The sequence below is a fragment of the Chelmon rostratus genome, chromosome 17 (assembly GCF_017976325.1).
Source record: "Chelmon rostratus isolate fCheRos1 chromosome 17, fCheRos1.pri, whole genome shotgun sequence".
Classification (NCBI taxonomy): Eukaryota; Metazoa; Chordata; class Actinopteri; order Chaetodontiformes; family Chaetodontidae; genus Chelmon; species Chelmon rostratus.
In genome coordinates this window covers 9,784,048-9,803,402 of record NC_055674.1, presented here as the reverse complement: position 1 = coordinate 9,803,402, position 19,355 = coordinate 9,784,048, and the positions used below count along the sequence as shown (strand labels likewise).

At 38.7% G+C, this 19,355-nt stretch overlaps 3 protein-coding genes and 1 gene segment (V, D, J or C); all 4 read right to left on the bottom strand.

Moving 5' to 3' along the window:
• Window positions 1-770: 770 nt before the first annotated feature.
• Window positions 771-7,795, bottom strand: LOC121621202 (immunoglobulin lambda-1 light chain-like). Of its 2 annotated transcripts, none has more exons than XM_041957583.1 (4): window positions 7,741-7,795; window positions 7,323-7,648; window positions 2,192-2,225; window positions 771-1,289 (listed from the first exon to the last, which is right to left on the bottom strand). In XM_041957583.1, exons 1-4 carry the CDS (start codon window positions 7,778-7,780, stop codon window positions 964-966), a joined length of 726 nt encoding a protein of 241 aa, XP_041813517.1. In that variant the 5' UTR covers window positions 7,781-7,795; the 3' UTR covers window positions 771-963. The 2 variants fall into 2 exon arrangements, with proteins under 2 accessions (XP_041813517.1, XP_041813518.1); XM_041957584.1 differs by lacking the exons at window positions 7,323-7,648; window positions 7,741-7,795 and adding exons at window positions 3,591-3,910; window positions 3,996-4,035 and having other exon boundaries at window positions 772-1,289.
• A 776-nt stretch (window positions 7,796-8,571) lies between these two features.
• LOC121621198 (immunoglobulin lambda-1 light chain-like) lies at window positions 8,572-12,977 on the bottom strand. 3 transcript variants are annotated; one of them, XM_041957571.1, is made up of 4 exons: window positions 12,877-12,977; window positions 12,459-12,784; window positions 9,914-9,947; window positions 8,572-9,078 (listed from the first exon to the last, which is right to left on the bottom strand). In XM_041957571.1, exons 1-4 carry the CDS (start codon window positions 12,914-12,916, stop codon window positions 8,753-8,755), a joined length of 726 nt encoding a protein of 241 aa, XP_041813505.1. In that variant the 5' UTR covers window positions 12,917-12,977; the 3' UTR covers window positions 8,572-8,752. The 3 variants fall into 3 exon arrangements, with proteins under 3 accessions (XP_041813505.1, XP_041813507.1, XP_041813506.1); XM_041957573.1 differs by lacking the exon at window positions 12,459-12,784 and adding an exon at window positions 11,068-11,387 and having other exon boundaries at window positions 12,877-12,931; XM_041957572.1 differs by lacking the exons at window positions 12,459-12,784; window positions 12,877-12,977 and adding exons at window positions 11,068-11,387; window positions 11,473-11,529.
• Window positions 12,978-13,672: 695 nt separating this feature from the next.
• Window positions 13,673-16,867, bottom strand: LOC121621204 (immunoglobulin lambda-1 light chain-like). Its single transcript, XM_041957587.1, has 4 exons — window positions 16,811-16,867; window positions 16,403-16,725; window positions 15,028-15,064; window positions 13,673-14,203 (listed from the first exon to the last, which is right to left on the bottom strand). The coding sequence occupies exons 1-4, from the start codon at window positions 16,848-16,850 to the stop codon at window positions 13,878-13,880; spliced, it is 726 nt and encodes a 241-aa protein (XP_041813521.1). The 5' UTR covers window positions 16,851-16,867; the 3' UTR covers window positions 13,673-13,877.
• Window positions 16,868-18,672: 1,805 nt separating this feature from the next.
• On the bottom strand, window positions 18,673-19,296 carry LOC121620405. The segment is given in 2 exon segments: window positions 18,673-19,010; window positions 19,096-19,296. Coding segments are annotated over 2 exon segments (378 nt in total).
• Between the last annotated feature and the right edge of the window lie 59 nt (window positions 19,297-19,355).

Sequence of the window (19,355 nt, the reverse complement as noted above, 5' to 3'; positions counted from 1 at the left end):
AACTCGTTGGTCTCACATCTTCTGTGCAGAAAATTACACTTTCTGCATTCATAATCGTTCTTCTGGGGTTGAAAAAGTGCAGTTTGAAACAGATGACATGAGAAAATCATCATCAGAGTTGTGTGTTTTTCCTGCGTCCAGAGGCTGATTAATGAGATTCATGAGTTCAAGATTCATTTTTCAAAATATTGGATAAACAACAGTGAAGAGTGTTCATCTATTGGAAAACATGTTTTAGCTGTGCACATAACACACACGCACACACACACACACACGCACACACACACACACACACACACACACACACACGCACGCACACTGTATCTCGCCAAAAGCTGACACTTGACCTCTTCATTTACATGCAGCTATAAATAAGGAGAGGAGGCCTGCAGGTGCATCCTGGGAAGGAAGAGAGGGAGGAGTAGAGAGGTGATGCTTCACTGACGGAGGATGAAAACACACTTTCGTTTGCTCATTTTTTTCTGATTTGTCTAACATTTTCACGACTTCAAACATATAAAACCAGACAAAGTGAATTTGATCTCTAATAAAAATAAGAATGAAGCTTTTTTAATTGAAATATACATTTTAAAGTCAGATGAATATGTTTCTTATCTGTGTGTCCTGGATTTACTTTAATTATCAGTTAGATGAACATCAGGAGAAAAATAAAATCTTGTCAAGTTCCAATATTTTGTTGAATATTGTTGTTTGAAATGATGTTTTCAAGAATACAAATAAACACAAACAGTTTGTTGTCCACAGTTTTTTTGTATGTTTATTTTTTATTGAATGAGTCTTGACAAATGCAGCAGTTGCAAAGCTGATACAACACCTCCACCTAACTGTCACAACATGTATTACAAGCATGCACACACATCTTTTCTAGCATGTGAACCTTGTAATGAGCAAACAGCACAAAGAGTAAAGAAGCAGCTTTGAAATGGTCATTCTGCTCCTCTGCTATTCTTCAGTGGGACAGTCTGACTTGTGGATGTTTTTCTCTGAAGTCTGGGAGCCCAAAGACACTTTACATGTGTAAACTTTATCCATGTTCCAGTCTGACGTCTGGATGGCCAGATAGCTGCTGATTTGGAAAGTGTGGTCTGCTTGCTGAACAGCGGTGCTGGTAGAGATCCCGCTGCTCACTGGACTCCCACCAGCCAACCAGCTCACATCTGCAAAAGGCACAGACTGACTGGACAGACAGACCAGAGCGGCTTTGTTGGACTGGAGCTCAGCACTGGACGGAGGGAAGACTGTCAGGACAGGAGGAGGGAGGCTGGAGCCTGAAAACACATGAAGGACATTCATCAAACAACTACAAATGAAGTCAGAGAAAACAGAAAAGTCACAGAAAGACGCTCGACACAGTTTTGGATGTGGAGAATATTGGTGTTGACACTCAATAAAATAATCTGAAGCCAAAAATAAACTTTTCAAATCAGTCAGAATATATAAAAATCATCATCAACAACATGAGCAGAGTTTACTTTCAACCATTTTAAAACATGCCAAGTTTCTCACTGCAATCAGACACATGAGGATCACTTCAGAAAGATTCTGATTCAACCACTGAAATTATGTCCAACCACAGTGATTGAACATCATCTAATATTATCAGTCATTGTGTTAAATTACAGCAGTTATCACTACAGTCTGAAAGATGACTGTCGCAACAAATTTTCAACAAAGCAAAATACAGAATGTTTACTCTGTCTGATCGACTGAAGATCAACATGAATGAACTTTTATTTTTAAGACTTTTACAAGATCAACATTCAGCAATCGCAATAAATGCTAATTACTATTGACAAATAGTGGAATAAACTTCATCTGAAAATCCTAAAAGTCCTTGAAAATATTGAATGAAATTTAAATATAATGAAAAAATCACCATCATCAAGTTGGACCATTTTCATGAAATTTCCAAAACAAACAAACAAAAAAAATTATCCAGATCTGTATTGAAAATTTTCAAAATACAATTATCTCCTGTCCATCTGTCCTTTGTCTTGTAAAGCACAACTTGATGCTGTTTCGAAGCAGCTGTACTAACAATCAAACAATTAATCTGCACAAAACATCTGTTCAATGTTTCAGACAAGAAGCAGCAAGTAAATGAAATACTTGAATTATACATGAAAACAGAGAATCTGTCTTGTTTAATGATCAGATAAAAAGTACTTACTTGTCACAGTCAGCTTGGTGCCTTGTCCGAATACCACAGTGATTCAGTTTGTACACATGGCTGTACAAAAACCTCCTGACTCTCACTGATGAGGGGAGTGGAACTGAAACATCTTGTTGAGACCAACTTTCACTGTCAACATCTCCTTCACTTCATCAGTCTGCTTCTATTCACAAACACTGCTGGACTTGAGGACTGACTCTGAATCTTCTGCTGCATCCTTTTGTTTTCATGCTGGAGATGTTCAAAGTCCAGATATCATCAGTCAATTCAGTCTAATGTTCCTCCTGCAAAACAGCATCATTCAGACAATGCAGCTAAACTTGTGTGGCTGTTATTGACTGCAGGGATGGGATAACAGTCATTTCATATTGAACTTGCTGCAGCCAAAAGTCCAAAAACAATCACATTATATCAAAGCAGCTGATTTAATGTTAGAGACATAATTACACACAGAAATGGCTCATGCTATACTGAACTTATCAGGCTGTGTATTTAGTCCTGTGACAGTGTTAACCCTGTGTGTTGTTCACATTGTTGGAGACCCACAGACCCACTGCTGTATGTGTAAATACACTCAATTTGTTCTTCTTATGACTTAATTAAAACCCACTTTGTCGAAAAGTATTGAAGTGGTCACCCTCCACTTTGCCTCAAACTGGACTTGATGAAAGCAATGAAATAGAGAAATGACCACAAAGCTTTAAATTTACAGCTTTAAATTCAATTTTTTAGCAAGAACTCATTAAAAAAATTTAAAATGTGTTGTGACACATGGTGACGTTTCTGATGTTTGAGGTCAATTAAACCTCAGAGAGGTCAAACTCCCTGTTACACCTCTTCTGAAAAAAACTGTGATTAAACTCCAAAAACATAAACTTATGGCTGAGCTGATTCAAACTGTTATCACTGCTTGCAGCTATATTTGGGTCATATTCCTATACTTTGATAAGTTTGATTACACACATATATTCGTCAAAATCCTTTGGATTTAATGTTGTTTCAGAGTCTCTGAGACCACAAACAGAAGAAATTCATGATTTCCACTGATTGATCAATGCAGATATTTACCACATATATTTATCCCCAGCAGTTAGAATACGATTCTCTGTTTGTCTTTGTTTATCAGTCATCAGTGTTTGTCTCGAGTAAATGAAAAGAACAAAATGCAAAGAAGAAAATGATAAAAACTGAATCTGATCATTTCTCTAAGTTCAGTGTTGTGAGAGTTAAGTTACTTTTATATGAAATTGGTCTTCAAGATCAGACTGATGAAACTGGTTTGTAGTTGTTTTTAAAGTGTCTTGTTTGTAGAGAGCTTTAGTTCATGTGTCAGAGACTCAGAAAGCAGAAGTAGTTGGTGAGGAGGTTTTTGTCACAGTGTAAATCACTGTGATACGTACTCCTCAGCAGAGCCATCCCATGTTTGACAGTAATAGACAGCAGAGTCTCCTGCCTCTGCTCTCTTAATGATCAACTGGTAATCTGTGTTTGATGTGGATTTAGAGTTGAATCTGTCTGAGGAGAATCCTGTTCCAAAGCTGGGTGAACTGCTTGAGTGGTAAAATTCGAGAACATACTGAGGAGTTTCACCAGGAACCTGTTTATACCAACAGACATAATTTCCAGACTCAGTTTTGCAGTGGAGAACAACCTTTTGTCCTGCAGAAACTGTGTGGACAGCAGGCGTCTGGGTCAGCACTATCACTGCATCAACATCTGTCAACATACAGAGAAAAATCCATGAGGGAAAGGTTTGTGTGTGAACATCTGGGCTGTAAAAGCAATGAGAAGAATATCTTACATGTTAGAGCAGTGATGAGAGTGCAGAGGGTCCCCAGCATGTTGTCAGTGTGTGGTGTAAACGTCCCTTACTGTCCAGCTGAGAGGTGAGCAGGGTTGGAGTGTGAGGAGAAGAGAGACTGAAGCTTATAAAGACACTGAGGAGAGGAGAAGAGGAGGAGGAGGAGTTCACATCACTGTTGTATATTCTCAGGGGCGGCATAAATGTTCTTTTAAAGTCCTGTTAGAGTTGAAAGACATCAGGAAACTATGATCACATGATAAATGTGACTTCACTGGATTGCAGAATTATTTTCTTCTGTTTTTGCAGATTTTGTCTTCTCACATATGATCTTCTTCCTGTTGAGGACGTGGAAACAATGCAGCTGAAATATGATTTAATCTAATCATCACTGCATGTGCACCAGAGTATTTCTTCAGAAAAGGATTTATTACATGATGAGAATTCAGATTAAAACAAGGATGTATTATTTCTGTTTTCTGTGATCTTTTGATGATTATGAGGACAAATTATTTATTTAACTTGTGTAAATGTTAAAACAGAACATAAAACAGAAAGCTACAACCAGATCAGTCCAGGATTTATGTGAACATCCAATAAAAGGGAAGAAAACATTGATGACAAAGGAGAAAGTGGCAAAAAATGTTCTCTTTCTTTAAATCATTTCTGATAATTCTGAACATAATAAATTAAAATTATCATTAATTTGCATATCTAGTGTAAACAATGTTTTTTTTACAGTCATGTCACACACTTGGCTTTATTTGAGAAAGTATATTTTTTATATTTTAATATATTTTAAATTGTATAATGGACAACAACCACTGAATAGATCAGGATTTTATAAAGATTGAGAGGTTTGTAAAGATAATTTTAATGCACATTTGGTGAAGTTGGACAAAGAATTTGCTGTTTGCTGACTGCAAGTCAAGACGTGTCAGAGCCTCAAAAAGCAGAAGTGTTCAGTGAGGAGGTTTTTGTCACAGTGTAAATCACTATGACACGTGCTCCTTAACAGAGCTGTCCCATGTGTTACAGTAATAGACTGCTGAGTCTCCCTCCTCCACATTGTTGATGATCAAACGATAATCTGATTGTGACTGATGAGTAGATGTGAACTAGAAACCAGAACCATAGCTTGGAGAGCTCCAGGTGTGATAATGACTAAGTATAAACTGAGGAACTCCTCCTGGAATCTGTTTATACCAGCGAGCTCCACTTTTTGTCACAGTTCCCAGGTTACAGTCCATGGTGGCTGTCTCTCCTGTCCTCAGCACCACAACAGGAGGCTTCTGTGTCACCACCGTCACACCTCTCACACCTGGAAACAACAAGATGACGTGAAGTGAAGAGAAACACACAGACTGATGAATCCAACATGAGGTCAAAGCTGCAGTCAGTCAGCCTCCTTACATGTTAGAGCAGTGATGAGAGTGCAGAGGGTCCCCAGCATGTTGTCAGTGTGTGCTGAGAATGGCCTTGTAACTGGGAAAGTGAGCTTCCTGCTGACAGATTGGAGGGTTTGGAGGATGAGGAGAGGAGGTGCTGGAGGAGCAATTTAATACAACACTGAAACTGAGAGTGACTGAAAGGAGGAGGAGCTTTGCTTCAATCTGCATGCTTTCTCACATTTCTTACTCTCTTATCTTGTGTGAAGGGAAAAGTCTTTTCTGTCTCCATTATTATTTATGTCTCCCTCCCAACCACAAAATACTTGAATTGCATGCATGCATTTGTTTCTTTGCTCACTTGATAATGAAAGGGATTGAATTCAGTTCCCTCTGATTTTACAGAGAGCTGACACTTGACCTCTTAATTTACATGCAGCTATAAATAAGGAGAGGAGGCCTGCAGGTGCATCCTGGGAAGGAAGAGAGGGAGGAGCAGAGAGGTGATGCTTCACTGACGGAGGATGAAAACTCACTTTCGTTTGCTCATTTTATCTGATTTTTCTAACGTCTTAACTGCTGCAAACAGCTAAAACCAGACAAAGTGATAATACAATTTAGTTTTCTGAATTTAAATACACATATTCAAAAAAAGTCAGACAGAAATATTTCTGTTATCTTTGTTTCCAGGATGAACTGAATTCATCAGTGAGATGAACATCAGGAGAAAAATAAAATTTATTAAATGTTTGAACATTTTGTTGACGACAATAAATAACTTTTTTTTGGACTTTAGGACTGATTCTGAACCTTGGTTTGTTTAAACTCCATAAATCAGCATCAAACTGAGATTGATCCTGAAAATGCTGTGAGGATTCATAAAAGCTGTGGTGAGTCTCTCACAGAGTGGAGGAGGAGGAGCTTCAACACCCAACACAGCTTTCAGTCACAGATCAACTAAACTGCGTTTTTGGTTTCACATTGTGTCACTGAATCATTTTATAACCTTGATGTTTATTAACAGACGGTGTTTAAAGGTGTGTTGATGTCCTTTGCAGGAGTATTATTAACACCAGTCAGGTCATCATCAGTGCATTAGTTCATCTTTCATCGTTGTGTGTGAAGTCTTCTATAATGAGAACATGTGGAGGTGAAATGTTCTCCTCTAATCTCAGTATCTTCACTGGTCTAAATGTTCTTCCCAGCAAACAAACATGTTTTCTAATAATCCAAACAGATTAAAACAAATGAAGAAGCACAGGTGACCTGATATAACGTCGTTGTTGTGTTTTCATTCATTTCAGATGAACATAAATGAGCTCTGTTTTCTTAAAACTGTCAGTTGATGTTGGGGTTTGTCTCATGAAACAGGGTTCATGTAATCAGATTACTGTCGCAGTTACTGCAGCTGGAAGTGAAGCAATCATCACCTCCTGGCTACCAGGTGATCTTTCTCCAAAGGTATTTATCACAATTTGGGTATTTAATGCAGTGTCTGTCAACTAAACTGTAAACAGCCCCCCCAACAGAGGAAGAGGAGGAGAGAAGCTAGTGGTGAATGAGTGTCTTCCACTTTGGAAGAAGAAGACTTGAATATGAGGAACATGTTTCTGTCAGTTTATAGTCGTAATCATAGTGTCCCATCATTAAACCAGCAGTGCAGATCAGAGCTGAAATGGACCTGGAGCTGCTCAGGACCTCATGCTCCCGCTGTCCATCTGTCATCATGAGGTCTATTGTGTTGGTGTCGACTGCCCTCACCCTGCTGCCCCAGCAAGTCCACAGTCCAGGACACCAGGTGAGTGTCTGCCTGCATCTCCTTCAGCTTGCACCCCAGCAGGGCAGGTTTGATGGTGCTGAAGTCAAGACGTGTCGGAGCCTCAAAAAGCAGAAGTGTTCAGTGAGGAGGTTTTTGTCACAGTCTAAATCACTGTGATACGTGCTCCTGAGCAGAGCTGTCCCATGTTTGACAGTAATAGACTGCTGAGTCTCCCTCCTCCACATTGTTGATGATCAAGCGATAATCTGATTGTGACTGATGAGTAGATATGAACTTTGGAGACGAGAAACCAGAACCATAGCCTGGAGAGCTCCAGCCGTGATGAAAATATAATACAAACTGAGGAACTCCTCCTGGAATCTGTTTATACCAGTAAGCAGCAATGTTAGTAACAGTTCCCAGGTTACACTCCATGGTGGCTGTCTCTCCTGTCCTCAGCACCACAACAGGAGGCTTCTGTGTCACCACCGTTACACCTCTCACACCTGGAAACAACAAGATGACGTGAAGTGAAGAGAAACACACAGACTGATGAATCCAACATGAGGTCAAAGCTGCAGTCAGTCAGCCTCCTTACATGTTAGAGCAGTGATGAGAGTGCAGAGGGTCCCCAGCATGTTGTCAGTGTGTGCTGAGAATGGCCTTGTAACTGGGAAAGTGAGCTTCCTGCTGACAGATTGGAGGGTTTGGAGGATGAAGAGAGGAGGTGCTGGAGGAGCAATTTAATACAACACTGAAACTGAGAGTGACTGACAGGAGGAGGAGCTTTGCTTCAATCTGCATGCTTTGTCACATTTCTTACTCTCTTATCTTGTGTGAAGGGAAAAGTCTTTTCTGTCTCCATTATTGTCTCTGTAGGCAATGTCTTCCCCGACCCCAAAATGCGACATGATGATTTGAATTTACGATTTCCTGCACTTTTATTTTTGCTCACTTGCAAAAAAAGGGATTGAATTCAGTTCCCTCTGATTTTACAGAGAGCTGACACTTGACCTCTTCATTTACATGCAGCTATAAATAAGGAGAGGAGGCCTGCAGGTGCATCCTGGGAAGGAAGAGAGGGAGGAGTAGAGAGGTGATGCTTCACTGACAGAGGATGAAAATGCACTTTCATTTGCTCATTTTATCTGATTTTTCTAACATCTTAACTACTGCAAACAACTAAAACCAGACAAAGTGATTTTAATCTCTAATAACCAATAAGAAAGGAGCTGAATTTAAAAATGCATTTTGAAGTCAGAGGAATATGTTTGTTATCTGTGTGTCCTGGATTAACTGTAATTGTCAATAAGATGAACATCAGAAAAATAAAATATTGTCAAGTTCCAACATTTTGTTGAACATTATTGTTTTAAATGATGTTTTCAAGAATACAAATAAACACAAACAGTTTTCTTGTCCACAGTTTTTTGTATGTTTATTTTTTATTGAATGAGTCAGCAGTTGCAAAGCTGATACAACACCTCCACCTAACGGTCACAATATGTATTACAAGCATGCACACATCTTTTCTAGCATGTGAACCTTGTAATGAGCAAACAGCACAAAGAGTAAAGAAGCAGCTTTGAAATGGTCATTCTGCTCCTCTGCTATTCTTCAGTGGGACAGTCTGACTTGTGGATGTTTTTCTCTGAAGTCTGGGAGCCCAAAGACACTTTACATGTGTAAACCTTATCCATGTTCCAGTCTGACGTCTGGATGGCCAGATAGCTGCTGATTTGGAAAGTGTGGTCTGCTTGCTGAACAGCGGTGCTGGTAGAGATCCCGCTGCTCACTGGACTCCCACCAGCCAACCAGCTCACATCTGCAAAAGGCACAGACTGACTGGACAGACAGACCAGAGCGGCTTTGTTGGACTGGAGCTCAGCACTGGACGGAGGGAAGACTGTCAGGACAGGAGGAGGGAGGCTGGAGCCTGGAAACACATGAAGGACATTCATCAAACAACTACAAATCTAATCACTAATTCAAAACATGACAGCAACAGATTAGATTTTCACAATGTCATAAATCTGGTCAGAACAAGTATTTTAAATCTGAACATCTAGACATCATTATCTTAAAAAAGAGCAGAATTCATTTGTTTTTAACAAAACTCATAAATCATAAGCTTAAATAAAATATTTAAAATAAAATAAATATGATGATTAAGACATTTAAAGAGACACCTTCAAATGATTTTTGACTTCTCATATAATTATTTCAGTTACTTCAGGAAATTACAATTTGTCAGTTGTCAGTTTGCTTCAGTGGTTTCTATTTAACAAAAAAAAAAAAAAAGAAAAAGAAAATTTAGCCAATATACAATTTACATCAATTCAAAGTTATCTTTAAACTTTAAAGATTTGTTAATAAAAATCACAAGTGCAGCAGTTTTAAATTGATATTGTCAAGAAAATTATCGTCACATATGTTGTAATATACGTAGATTTTTCTTCATTTTAAAGTTTGTCATGAACTGTGAAAGAAAAGAAAAACACGAACTAGAAAATGTTTCCCATCTAATGAAAAATCCTCAACCCTCACTAAACAAGTGGATCATTTGTAGAAAACAGTTCACATATTGTGATCATTTGCAGATCATCTCGTCAAAGACACAACCTGCTATCAAAGCTGATGTACAAATACAACTATTATCCACTGAACAACATGTTAAATGAAGAAGTAGCACATAAATGGACGTTTTTCAGTCAGTTTGACTCAGAAACAGAGAATCTGTCTTGTTCAATGATCAGATAAAAAGTACTTACTTGTCACAGTCAGCTTGGTGCCTTGTCCGAATACCACAGTGATTCAGTTTGTACACATGGCTGTACAAAAACCTCCTGACTCTCACTGATGAGGGGAGTGGAACTGAAACATCTTGTTGAGACCAACTTTCACTGTCAACATCTCCTTCACTTCATCAGTCTGCTTCTATTCACAAACACTGCTGGACTTGAGGACTGACTCTGAATCTTCTGCTGCATCCTTTTGTTTTCATGCTGGAGATGTTCAAAGTCCAGATATCATCAGTCAATTCAGTCTAATGTTCCTCCTGCAAAACAGCATCATTCAGACAATGCAGCTAAACTTGTGTGGTTGTTATTGACTGCAGGGATGGGATAACAGTCATTTCATGTTGAACTTGCTGCAGCCAAAAGTCCTCTTCAAACAATCACATTATATCAAAGCAGCTGATTTAATGTTAGAGACATAATTACACACTAAAATGGCTCATGCTATTCTGAACTTATCAGGCTGTGTATTTAGTCCTGTGACAGTGTTCACCCTGTGTTTTGTTCACATAGTTGGAGACCCACAGACCCACTGCTGTATGTGTAAATACACTCAATTTGTTCTTCTTATGACTTCATCAAAACCCACTTTGTAGAAAAGGATTAAAGTGGTCATCCTCCACTTTGCCTCAAACTGGACTTGATGACAGTGATGAAATAGAGAAATGACCATAAAGCTTCATTATCTCACCAAACAAGATGTATTTAATGTTTTATGTTATCTGGTATAACATGAACATCTTTGAAACTGTCCTGTGTTGCTGGCATCAAATTCTAAATGAGGATATAATTTTCAAACAACAATGATTTCAGTGTTTTGCAAATCATCACGTTCTACTTCTATTTTCATTTTACACAGTGTCCCAACTTTGGTGGAAACATTGTTGTAGATCATAACTTGTGTTTTTGTGGTTTACATTGACTCTATATAACGACCACTGAAGACCTGAAGACTTATGTGAGAGTCCAAAAAAGAGTTTAGAAGTTTAAGATGATATTTGTTCCAGGGGGGTTGTTTTGAAAAGCAGCGACTGATGGCTTGACTCTAACTCAACATGTATCAGCAGGTCAAAAAGCAGAAGTAGTTAGTGAGGAGGTTTTTGTCACAGTGTAAATCACTGTGATACAGCTGCAGAAGCAGAGCTGTCCCATGTTTGACAATAATAGACAGCAGAGTCTCCTGCCTCTGCCCTCTTAATGATGAACTGGTAATCTGTGTTTGATGTGGATTTAGAGTTGAATCTGTCTGAGGAGAATCCTGTTCCAAAGCTGGGTGAACTGCTAGAATGGTAAAATCTCAAAACATACTGAGGAGCTTCACCAGGAACCTGTTTATACCAAGAGACATAATTTCCAGAATCAGTTTTGCAGTGGAGAACAACCCCTTGTCCTGCAGAAACTGTGTGGACAGCAGGCGTCTGGGTCAACACTATCACTGCATCAACATCTGTCAACATACAGAGAAAAACACATGAGTGAAAGGTTTGTGTGTGAACATCTGGGCTGTAAAAGCAATGAGAAGAATATCTTACATGTTAGAGCAGTGATGAGAGTGCAGAGGGTCCCCAGCATGTTGTCAGTGTGTGGTGTAAACGTCCCTTACTGTCCAGCTGAGAGGTGAGCAGGGTTGGAGTGTGAGGAGAAGAGAGACTGAAGCTTATAAAGACACTGAGGAGAGGAGAAGAGGAGGAGGAGGAGTTCACATCACTGTTAATATTCTCAGGGGCGGCACAAATGGTCTTTTAACAGTCTTGTTAGGGTTGAAAGACATCAAGAAAATATGATCACATGATAAATGTGACTTCACTGAATTGCAAAATTATTTTCTTTTGTTTTTGCAATTTTTTTTTCTTATATATGATATTTTTCCTGTTGAGGACGTGGAAATAATACATCTGAAATTTGATTTAATCTTAGTGTAAGAATAATAATCATCACTACATGTGCACATGAGTATTTCTTGAGAACAGGATTGACTACATGATGAGAATGCAGATTCAAACAAGAATGTGTTTTTCTGTTATGTTGTGATCTTTTGATGGTTTGGAAGACATATTAATTTAACATTTAACTTATGTTAATGTTGTGAACAGAAAACAGAAAGCTACAACTAGATAGTTCCAGGATTTTGACAATCTAAGGTAAAATATTGACGACAAAGGAGAAAGTGGCCAAAGATTTGGGCTTTATTTTAAATCTTTTATGATAATTATAACCATAATAAATTAAAATTTTCATTAATATGATTATCTAGTGTAAACAATAATTTTTACAGTCATGTCACACACTTGACTTTATTTGAGAAAATATTGTTTGTATAATGGACAACTACCACTGGATAGTTGTCAGGATTTTATGAAGGGTTTGAGAAGTTTGTAAAGACAATTTTATTACACATTTGGTGAAGTTGGACAAAGAATTTGCTGTTTGCTGACTGCAAGTCAAGACGTGTCAGAAAGTCAAAAAGCAGAAGTGTTCAGTGAGGAGGTTTTTGTCACAGTGTAAATCACCGTGATACCCACTCATTCACAGAGCCGTCCCATGTGCTACAGTAATACACTGCTGAGTCTCCCTCCTCCACATTGTTGATGATCAAACGATAATCTGATTGTGACTGATGAGTAGATGTGAACTTTGGAGACGAGAAACCAGAACCATAGCTTGGAGAGCCCCAGCCGTGATAATGAGTAAGTATAAACTGAGGAACTCCTCCTGGAATCTGTTTATACCAGTAAGCAGCAAGATTAGTCACAGTTCCCAGGTTACAGTCCATGGTGGCTGTCTCTCCTGTCCTCAGCACCACAACAGGAGGCTTCTGTGTCACCACCGTCACACCTCTCACACCTGGAAACAACAAGATGACGTGAAGTGAAGAGAAACACACAGACTGATGAATCCAACATGAGGTCAAAGCTGCAGTCAGTCAGCCTCCTTACATGTTAGAGCAGTGATGAGAGTGCAGAGGGTCCCCAGCATGTTGTCAGTGTGTGCTGAGAATGGCCTTGTAACTGGGAAAGTGAGCTTCCTGTTGACAGATTGGAGGGTTTGGAGGATGAGGAGAGGAGGTGCTGGAGGACCAATTTAATACAACACTGAAACTGAGAGTGACTGACAGGAGGAGGAGCTTTGCTTCAATCTGTATGCTTTGTCACATTTCTTGTTCTTTTTTCTTCTGTGAAGGGAAAAGTCTTTCCTGTCTCCTCCCCAAAATACGACAACATGATGATTTGAAAAAGACTTCCTGCACTTTTATTGTCACACATTTGTTTCTTTGCTCACTTGCTAATAAAATGGATTGAATTCAGTTCCCTCTGATTTTACAGAGAGCTGACACTTGACCTCTTCATTTACATGCAGCTATAAATAAGGAGAGGAGGCCTGCAGGTGCATCCTGGGAAGGAAGAGAGGGAGGAGTAGAGAGGTGATGCTTCACTGACGGAGGATGAAAACTCACTTTCGTTTGCTCATTTTATCAGATTTTTCGAACATCTTAACTGCTGCAAACAGCTAAAACCAGACAAAGTGATATTAATCTCAAATAACCAATAAAAATTGAGCATTCTGAATTGAAATATGCATTTTTGAAGTCAGAGAAATATGTTTGTTATCTGTGTGTGCTGGATTAACTGTAATTATCAGTGAGATGAACTTCAGGAGAAAAATAACATTTTGTTGAACATTATTGTTTTAAATGATGTTTTTAAGAGTAAAAATAACGACAAAGAGTTTTGTTGTCCACACTTTTTTTATGTTTATTTTGTATTGAATGAGTCTTGACAAATGCAGCAGTTGCAAAGCTGATACAACACCTCCACCTAACGGTCACAACATGTACTACAAGCATGCACACACATCTTTTCCAGCATGTGAACCTTGTAATGAGCAAACAGCACAAAGAGTAAAGAAGCAGCTTTGAAATGGTCGTTCTGCTCCTCTGCTATTCTTCAGTGGGACAGTCTGACTTGTGGATGTTTTTCTCTGAAGTCTGGGAGCCCAAAGACACTTTACATGTGTAAACCTTATCCATGTTCCAGTCTGACGTCTGGATGGCCAGATAGCTGCTGATTTGGAAAGTGTGGTCTGCTTGCTGAACAGCGGTGCTGGTAGAGATCCCGCTGCTCACTGGACTCCCACCAGCCAACCAGCTCACATCTGCAAAAGGCACAGACTGACTGGACAGACAGACCAGAGCGGCTTTGTTGGACTGGAGCTCAGCACTGGACGGAGGGAAGACTGTCAGGACAGGAGGAGGGAGGCTGGAGCCTGAAAACACATGAAGGACATTCATCAAACAACTACAAATCTAATCACTCATTCAAGACATGACAGCAACAGATTAGTTATTTTTTGTTTTGACAATGCAATAAATCTGGTCAGATCAAGTATTTTAAATTTGAACATCTAGACATCATTACCTACATGAGCAGACTTTATTGATTTTAACAAAACTTATAAATCACAATCTTATAAATATGATGATCAAGACATTCATAAAGAGACCTTAAAGTGTTTTTTTGACTTCTAATATAATTATTTCAGTCACTTAAGGAAATTACAGTTTGTCAGTTGTCAGTTTGCTTCAGTGGTTTCTATTTAACAAAAAAAAGAAAAAAAAAGAAAAAGAAAATTCAGCCAATATACAATTTACATCAATTCAAAGTTATATTTAAACTTTAAAGATTTATCAATAAAAAAACACAAGTGCAGCAGTTTTCAATTGATATTGTCATCAACATTATCGTCACATATATTGTAATATACGTGGATTTTTCTTCATTTTAAAGTTTGTCATGAACTGTGAAAGAAAATAAAAACACAAACTAGAAAATGTTTCCTGTCTAATAAAAAATCCTCAACCCTCACTAAACAAGTGGATCATTTGTAGAAAACAGTTCACATATTGTGATCATTTGCAGATCATCTCGTCAAATACACAACCTGCTATCAAAGCTGATGTACAAATACAACTATTATCCCCTGAACAACATGTTAAATGAAGAAGTAGCACATAAATGGATGTTTTTCAGTCAGTTTGACTCAGAAACAGAGAATCTGTCTTGTTTAATGATCAGATAAAAAGTACTTACTTGTCACAGTCAGCTTGGTGCCTTGTCCGAATACCACAGTGATTCAGTTTGTACACATGGCTGTACAAAAACCTCCTGACTCTCACTGATGAGGGGAGTGGAACTGAAACATCTTGTTGAGACCAACTTTCACTGTCAACATCTCCTTCACTTCATCAGTCTGCTTCTATTCACAAACAATGCTGGACTTGAGGACTGACTCTGAATCTTCTGCTGCATCCTTTTGTTTTCATGTTGGAGATGTTCAAAGTCCAGATATCATCAGTCAATTCAGTCTAATGTTCCTCCTGCAAAACAGCATCATTCAGACAATGCAGCTAAACTTGTGTGGCTGTTATTGACTGCAGGGATGGGATAACTGTCATTTCATGTTGAACTTGCTGCAGCCAAAAGTCCTCTTCAAACAATCACAATATGTGAAAGCAGTTGATATAATGTTAGAGACATGATTAAACACAAAAATGGCTCATGCCAGACTGAACTTATCAGGCTGTGTATTTAGTCCTGTGACAGTGTTCACCCTGTGTTTTGTTCACATTGTTGGAGACCCACAGACCCACTGCTGTATGTGTAAATGCACTCAATTTGTTCTTCTTATGACTTCATTAAAACCCACTTTGTAGAAAACTATTGAAGTGGTCATCCTCCACTTTGCCTCAAAGTGGACTTGATGACAGCGATGAAATAGAGAATTGACCTTCAAGCATTGTATTGATAGCTTTAAATTCAATTAACTCGTAAAATAAATGTAAAATGTGTTATGACACATGATGACTTCTAATGTTTGAGGTCAATTAAACCTCAGAGAGGTCAAACTCCCTGTTAAACCTCTCTGAACAAACTGTGATTAAACTCCAAAAATATAAACCTATGGAGAATAATTTGGTGTTTGGGAACTGAAATTCTTCAGAAATAGTGCTGACAGCACCAATCACATAGATCTGATTCAAATCCTTTGGATTAAAAGTTGTTTCACAGACGGAGTCTCTGAGACCACAAACAGAAGAAATTCATCATGTCCACTTATTGATCAATGCAGATATTTACCATATATATTTATCTCCAGCAGTTAGAATAAATTATCTGTCTTCGTCAGTCGTTGGTGTTCTGTTTTGTCTCGAGTAAATGAAAAGAACAAAATGAAACGAAGAAAATGATAAAAACTGAATCTCAATATTTCTTCAAGTTCAGTGTTGAGAGAGTTTTGTCAGTAACTTTTATTTCAAATTGGTCTTTCAAGATCAAACTGATGAAACTGGTTTATAGTCTCATGTTTGGTAGTTATAGAGAGCTTTAGTTCATGTGTGAGAGACTCAGAAAGCAGAAGTAGTTAGTGAGGAGGTTTTTGTCACAGTGTAAATCACTGTGATACGTCCTCCTGAGCAGAGTTGTCCAATGTGTGACAGTAATAGACAGCAGAGTCTCCTGCCTCTGCCCTCTTAATGATGAACTGGTAATCTATGTTTGATGTGGATTTAGAGTTGAATCTGTCTGAGGAGAATCCTGTTCCAAACTCGAGTGAATCGTCCTCATAGTGAAAGCTCACAACATACTGAGGAGCTTCACCAGGAACCTGTTTGTACCATCCAACAGCAGATTCGTCATATCTCTGAATGTTGCAGTGGAGAACAACCTCTTGTCCTGCAGAAACTGTGTGGACAGCAGGCGTCTGGGTCAGCACTATCACTGCATCAACATCTGTCAACATACAGGGAAAAACACATGAGTGAAAGGTTTGTGTGTGAACATCTGGGCTGTAAAAGCAATGAGAAGAATATCTTACATGTTAGAGCAGTGATGAGAGTGCAGAGGGTCCCCAGCATGTTGTCAGTGTGTGGTGTAAACGTCCCTTACTGTCCAGCTGAGAGGTGAGCAGGGTTGGAGTGTGAGGAGAAGAGAGACTGAAGCTTATAAAGACACTGAGGAGACGAGAAGAGGAGGAGGAGGAGTTTCAACACTCAACACTGGTTTCAGTCAGAACTTAGCTCCAGCATGTCTGTAGTTTCACAGAACATCTGCACGTTGTTTATTAGCGTAGAAATGAATTGAGATTTAACATTTTTCATGTTTTTCACTTTGAATTATCCATTCTAATGGCACACAATTCAAAACAAGATGTTTTGTACATCTGCAGTCACGTCTCCTTTTCCTAAAAATAACTTGTAATATGATCATTATTCATCAAAAGAAGTAGACGGGATGATCCCACTAGCATCAGTTCTTGCTGCAAAACAGAAATGATCGAAACTTGTGTCGTTTTCATGTTTTTGTTACTCAGCCAGTGTTCACAGGTCCGTTGGATCCAGGATTATTGGATGTTTAGATCAATACAGCCGGAACCATTGTACAAAAAAACTGAACATATGTTAATTTCAACCCAATTACAAGGATTAAAGACATCAAATGTGGATAATGTTTGCCATTTACCTCTGTTAGATCATTAATGGATAAATGTGAATGTTTTTCTGTCATTGTGCACAATGCAGAAGACCCGGCTCTGACAGATTGGTGGAAACACTGATACCAATGTCTTCAATGTTGTTGCCTGTCGTCATTCTCACAGGGAGTTTTTTCACTTGTAGTATTCCAGTCGTCTTCACGCAGTGGTAGAATTTTAGTTTTAGACCAATTTATGGACTTATCAGAAATTATGAGACAGGACATGGATATGATATTGAAGACTGTGGAAGAGCTGTTGAGGGTTTATATATAACGGGATGTTATCTGCATAAAAATGAATTTTGTCGTAGAAATGCCTTGTCTGCATTCCTATAATACATTTTTTTTGTCAAATAGCAGCCGCAAGAGGTTCAATGAAATTGTTAAACAATAATGGAGAGAGTGGACGTCCTTTTCTTATTCCTCCTGCACTGTGAAGTATTGAGAGGTGTGATTATTGATTAGAACCGATGTAGACTGAATGAATTAAACAGACATTTGATCCACTGAATGAACGACTCCCCAAAACCAAATTTCTGACTGAAAAGAAATGTTGCAGAGAATTTGGATTTTGTGTAAATGTTTGCTCAGTATTTGGTTCGTTGGTTGTACTTCACTGTATATATTATAGCACTCGTGGGTTTTGTAAATACACTTTTATTGTAAATACATTTTGGCGTGAATTTGAGTTGTTTGCTGTGACCTTCATCTGAGCTTGAGCCTCTGCCCTCTGAACTGTGAGATATTTAAGGAGCATAGCGACCTTCTCTTCTTTACATATGAAAGCATAAAATCATGACACGTTCTTGGAGTCGTCTTTGTTGATGTGGTTAATATTCAAACCTCAAGGTCCACTTACTGATCTATTCACTGAACGACACAGATATTCACCACATCTAGTTTTTCCCAAGGTCAAGAATGAATCTTTGTTTATCTTTATCACTCGTTGGCATTTTTTCACTCTGCTGTCTGGTGCAAATGACAAGAGGAGAACAACGCTGAATCAAATTATTTCTTCAAGTTCAATGTTAAAAGACATTAGAAAGGAAACTTTTGAGTGAAACTTTTGAGTTTTAAGAAATATTGATGAAACTGGTTTGTAGTTGCTGAAGTCTCGTGATTGGTAGTTATAGAATGCTTTAGTTTATGTGTCAGAGACTCAGAAAGCAGAAGTAGTTAGTGAGGAGGTTTTTGTCACAGTGTAAATCACTGTGATACAGCTGCATCAGCAGAGTCATCCCATGTGTTACAGTAATAGACAGCAGTGTCTCCTGTCTCTGCCCTCTTAATGACGAACTGATAATCTGTGTTTGATGTGGATTTAGAGTTGAATCTGTCTGAGGAGAATCCTGTTCCAAAGTCGAGTGAATCGTCCTCATAGTAAAAGCTCACAACATACTGAGGCGCTTCACCAGGAACCTGTTTATACCAGCTGACATAATTTCCATCATATCTCTGAATGTTGCAGTGGAGAACAACCTCTTGTCCTGCAGAAACTGTGTGGACAGCAGGCGTCTGGGTCAACACTATCACTGCATCAACATCTGTCAACATACAGAGAAAAATCCATGAGTGAAAGGTTTGTGAGTGAACATCTGGGCTGTAAAAGCAATGAGAAGAATATCTTACATGTTAGAGCAGTGATGAGAGTGCAGAGGGTCCCCAGCATGTTGTCAGTGTGTGCTGAGAATGGCCTTGTAACTGGGAAAGTGAGCTTCCTGCTGACAGATTGGAGGGTTTGGAGGATGAGGAGAGGAGGTGCTGGAGGAGCAATTTAATACAACACTGAAACTGAGAGTGACTGACAGGAGGAGGAGCTTTGCTTCAATCTGCATGCTTTGTCACATTTCTTGTTCTTTTATCTTCTGTGAAGGGAAAAGTCTTTCCTG

Coding starts and splice junctions, on each gene's coding strand:
- LOC121621202 (XM_041957583.1), bottom strand. CDS start 7,780: ATGCTGGGGACCCTCTGCACTCTCATCACTGCTCTAACAT. Junction 7,649..7,740: donor TCTCATCACTGCTCTAACAT/GTAAGGAGGCTG, acceptor TGTTGTTTCCAG/GTGTGAGAGGTGTAACGGTG. Junction 2,226..7,322: donor ACAGCTCTGCTCAGGAGCAC/GTATCACAGTGA, acceptor TGAATCACTGTG/GTATTCGGACAAGGCACCAA.
- LOC121621198 (XM_041957571.1), bottom strand. CDS start 12,916: ATGCTGGGGACCCTCTGCACTCTCATCACTGCTCTAACAT. Junction 9,948..12,458: donor ACGGCTCTGTGAATGAGTGG/GTATCACGGTGA, acceptor TGAATCACTGTG/GTATTCGGACAAGGCACCAA. Junction 9,079..9,913: donor CACCAAGCTGACTGTGACAA/GTAAGTACTTTT, acceptor ATGTGTTTCCAG/GCTCCAGCCTCCCTCCTCCT.
- LOC121621204 (XM_041957587.1), bottom strand. CDS start 16,850: ATGCTGGGGACCCTCTGCACTCTCATCACTGCTCTAACAT. Junction 15,065..16,402: donor TGGACAACTCTGCTCAGGAG/GACGTATCACAG, acceptor AACTGAATCACT/GTGGTATTCGGACAAGGCAC. Junction 14,204..15,027: donor CACCAAGCTGACTGTGACAA/GTAAGTACTTTT, acceptor ATGTGTTTTCAG/GCTCCAGCCTCCCTCCTCCT.